We start from the raw sequence: 4,224 nt of genomic DNA, 5'->3' as shown, positions 1-4,224 counted from the left end.
GCAACAATATGCTCGATAATATATAACATAACTTAGTTTTATATTATATAATAAAAGAAAAAATGATACTTAAGTAGTGAAATATTGACAGAAAACGCAATTATTTTCTTTTTCAATGAAGTAATAATTTAAAACTAAATTTTAAATTTTTAATATAATAATCATATCTAAACAAAACCATCCCCTTAATGATTGACATAATGTTTGATACTGAAAATTCATGAAAAGGTGGTTAAATTGTTAAGTGAATTTCAGCAGACACTTGGATAGAGTTACAAAAGCGCACAACCAAACTATGTGAGTTTAATGCACTGATATGCCTGGCAAAATATTATGATGTCCAAAGCAAGCAAATATACAGGTAATGTATGTATGAACTTAGGCTCTATATTATACTCAAGTTCAAAACTCCATGTTTCCTCAAATTTATCTCCCAATATTGTAACTTGAAATTCATTTCTTAATCAAAGAGAACACATATACTTCAATTAGACAGGCAGATGATAATAATTAACGAATCATTGGTAGTGATTTTTGTGATAAATTACTTGTTCACCGCTGGAAGGTTCAAAACCACCTCAAAAAACTTCTCCAAAACAAACATCAAAGCTGCTTCAGTTACTGCTGGTTTTGGTTCCACAGCTTCCTTGGTGTCAACCAAAACTCCAGTTCCCGACGCATTCAAGCTTATGGCTCCTTTTGTTGTCACACTATTCTTCTTTAAAAATGTAGCAGAGAAACCTGAAGCCCATACCTTCATATAATTAAGAATACACAAAATATAATCAGAAGACAATGAACTAGAAAACTATGCACCATTAATATATACACTAAACAAGAGAATCATTGTCCAATTCTAACAAAAGTCTTGCTGACCACAAAATAGAATCTCAGTGGTTACTAACGCAAAGCCATCTTTTGTTGAAGGCATATCTTTCATTAGTATGTCATAGTAAATATACATCCCAAACACTACATGTTTTCATTACCTGTGGGTCAGGTGCTGCAATAGGTGCAGAATCCACAATGCAGCCTCTAATCCTTCCCATTAAGTAAGGATCCTGCTTCTGAAACCCCTCAAGGATAGCCCCATACCTGTTAACAATTTGAATGAATTTACACAAATCAAATCGAGAACTTTGAAACGATATAAAATTTAAAGATGGCTCTAACAAGATATACTGGCATATTGTTCCAAGAGTCTAATGAGAAATAAAAGACTAAATGCACTCACGTTAGCCATCCAGTGTTAGTGAAAGTATGAAAAACCAGGTTCTTTCCATGCTCCTCTTCTAACCATTCAGCCAAATGGTCCACAAGTAAGTTTATGTGCATCTCGGCTTTTCCTCCAACTTGATAACTAAGAATCTCAGACATTGAAAACGTGAAGGTGGTGACATGAAAGCCCCTTGAGGTATATCATTCTGCTTATCTCTTAAGATGCTTCTGCTTTGCTCCCAACCATCCTAGCAAAGCTACAACTGTCCTAGACTTGGCTGATGAGTACTCAGAACTACCTGAAGGAGTGGAGACGCTCAGGGGTGGACAGGCTTGCCAAAACCAAAGGAGTGGAGACGCTCAAATTTTTGTTGGTCGTGGTGAAGAAGATGATGATTGAAGGGTGGAGAAGCTCAAATTTACACGACGACAACTTCAAAATGGACTGTAGTTCAGTGCAAAAACAATGACATGATCTCACCTCCAAAACGCGTGAGTTCTTGAGTGCAATTGATGGTGACAAAACTGAAGTGGTGACGGATTTCTACAGTTGCCGAAGTATCGCCGGGGTGTGGAGAAGCTCAAAGATAGTTTGGGTCGTGGTGAAGAAGATGATGAGTGAGGGCTATGTCGTGGTGTGATTGAGTTTGAGTGGAAGAAAGGGTATGATGGGAATATTGTTTATAAAATTGGGAAAAAAAGCAAGAGGTTGAAAATATGGGTATAAATTAAAGGGGCTATATTTAAATGGGCAGTAGACCTAAATTTTACGTTTGTTTTATAATTGTTGGTATTGGATTTTATTAATTGTGGACATTGGGTATGGGTCAAATATAATATAATAAATTTATAAAATACAAAATAATAATAAAAAAATTACAACTAATAAATTTGTAGAAAATTTTATATTATTTTACAATATTTAACCAATCACTAAAATAACTCGTTTCAATTAATATTAATTTTATAAATATATTAACCAATCAAATATATATTTATATACTCGTGTCCATAAATTTTCTATATATCTGGCAACATAACAACTGTAAACCGAATATCCCAAAAAATTTAACCTTGCAATGAACACATATACAAAGCCCCAGGCAGCAGTACAATCAATTGAGGCAAAACAATAACCCAAACAGATCAAAATGGCCAATTTAACATCCAAATCTCATAATAATTTTGCTAAACCACATATATATATATAATTTAACTAAATTCAACTAATATTTATGATTAGAAATTATACCCAATCGTTCGGGAGAACTATATGATTTAAATGGTGACGTTTGGAGCTCAAAATAAGCTTCCAAAGTCCTTGGAACGCTGCTGGCCGGAGCACCACCTGCTAGATTTTGGAGCCCAAGCTCCGAGAAGTCTCGTGGTGGTGGTGGGGAGGCTCTCTACTCATCGTGGCTGGCGAATCGAGGCCAAAAAGCCTCGGAAACCCGTGGACGCCAGCGAGCTGATTTCTCCTCCTCCGGTCACTTAAAATCCTAATACTTGGCTGGGCTTTGTTCGTCTTGATACCCTGAGCTCACCTATGCTACATACAATTCGCTTGAGACGATGTCAGAGGAGGCCGAAAATTGGCTTTGAAGCGACGGCGACAGCGTACAGACCTGGAGACTTCTGCCCGCAGCGGAGAACGGCAACGAAGGGCTCGCGGGGCTGGAGTTTTGCCGGTGTCTTATCCTCCTGGTCCGGTGCTTGCACGGCGACGACGATCGGAGGGCAACCGTTCGGGGCTAGAAGAGAGCACACGAGAGAGAGAGAGGGAAAAAGGCAAGGATAGATCAGGTAGGGTGGGAGAGAGAAAGGGGTTTGGGGCTTATATTTTTTATTAATAAAATTATAATTTTTTATCTCATTAAGCTATTAGTTAAAAAAAATATTATTACAAAAAATTTAATAATTTATTTAAAAATATATATTTCAATAATTTATTTTCAGCTAACACTTGTATTTAGTGATACAAGAAGATATTTTAATTAAAGTGGATAAATTCTATTTTCCTGTGGACTTTATCGTTCTTGACACTCAACCTGTTGAAAATGCTCATGCTCAAATACCTATCATTCTGGGTAAACCATTTTTAGCTACATCTAATGCAATTATCAACTGTCATAATGGTGTATTGAAATTATCTTTTGGAAACATAACTGTTGAATTAAATGTTTTTAATGTTGCTAAATCTTTTGAGTGTGAGGAAGTGCATGGAGTTAACATGATAGAGAGTATGTGTGAAGATGATGGAAATGACTTACTTGATTTTTGTGAAAAATATTTTGGTATGAACTTGCATATTGATGATTTTAATGATGATGTGAATTATCTGCTAGAGTCTATACCCTTAAATGAAACCAAAGTTGAACCATTTTCACCCTTAGATCGTGTTCAATCAATTTCCGAGTCTCAAAAGTTAGACCTTAAACCTTTGCCAGAAAATTTAAAATATGATTTTCTAGGAGAGTCTGATACCTTTCCTGTTATCATAGCATCTGCTTTAGATAAAGAACAAGAAGATAAATTGTTAAATGTCCTTAGAAAACATAAGGAAGCCATAGGTTGGACTATTGGAGACATCAAGGGAATTAGCCCATCCATATGCATGCATAGAATCCATCTAGAAGAAAATGCTAAAACCTCTCAAGAATGTCAAAGAATGTTAAATCCAAATATGTAAAAGGTCGTTAGGGAAGAAGTACTTAAACTGTTAGATGTAGGTATCATTTACCCTACTTCTGATAGTCAATGGGTTAGTCCAGTCCAAGTAGTGCCTAAAAAGTCTGGGATCACAGTTATTGAAAATGAGAAAAATGAATTAATCCCTACTCGAGTACAAACGGGGTGGAGAGTGTGTATAGGCTATAGAAAACTAAATAATGTTACTAGAAAAGACCACTTTCCTTTACCATTTATTGATCAAATGCTTGAACATTTAGTTGGCCATGCATATTATTGTTTTCTTGATGGCTATTTGGGATATAGCCAAATCCTCAT

General features: G+C 35.7%; 1 protein-coding gene across 1 annotated transcript; it reads right to left on the bottom strand.

Moving 5' to 3' along the window:
* Window positions 1-367: 367 nt before the first annotated feature.
* On the bottom strand, window positions 368-3,089 carry LOC133799788 (uncharacterized). The gene is made up of 3 exons (XM_062237786.1): window positions 1,235-3,089; window positions 990-1,095; window positions 368-754 (listed from the first exon to the last, which is right to left on the bottom strand). Exons 1-3 carry the CDS (start codon window positions 1,375-1,377, stop codon window positions 545-547), a joined length of 459 nt encoding a protein of 152 aa, XP_062093770.1. The 5' UTR covers window positions 1,378-3,089; the 3' UTR covers window positions 368-544.
* Window positions 3,090-4,224: the final 1,135 nt, after the last annotated feature.

Source organism: Humulus lupulus, chromosome 1, assembly GCF_963169125.1.
Source record: "Humulus lupulus chromosome 1, drHumLupu1.1, whole genome shotgun sequence".
Lineage (NCBI taxonomy): Eukaryota > Viridiplantae > Streptophyta > Magnoliopsida > Rosales > Cannabaceae > Humulus > Humulus lupulus.
The sequence above is the reverse complement of the archived record's forward strand: the minus strand, read 5'-3'. Positions and strand labels throughout refer to the sequence as shown.

Bases quoted from the DNA above. Each gene is read 5' to 3' on its own strand.
- LOC133799788 (XM_062237786.1), bottom strand. From the start codon at position 1,377: ATGTCTGAGATTCTTAGTTATCAAGTTGGAGGAAAAGCCGAGATGCAC. The intron at 1,096-1,234 runs GTGAGTGCATTT...AATTGTTAACAG, and splicing joins ACTAACACTGGATGGCTAAC to GTATGGGGCTATCCTTGAGG. The intron at 755-989 runs GTAATGAAAACA...AATTATATGAAG, and splicing joins TTGCAGCACCTGACCCACAG to GTATGGGCTTCAGGTTTCTC.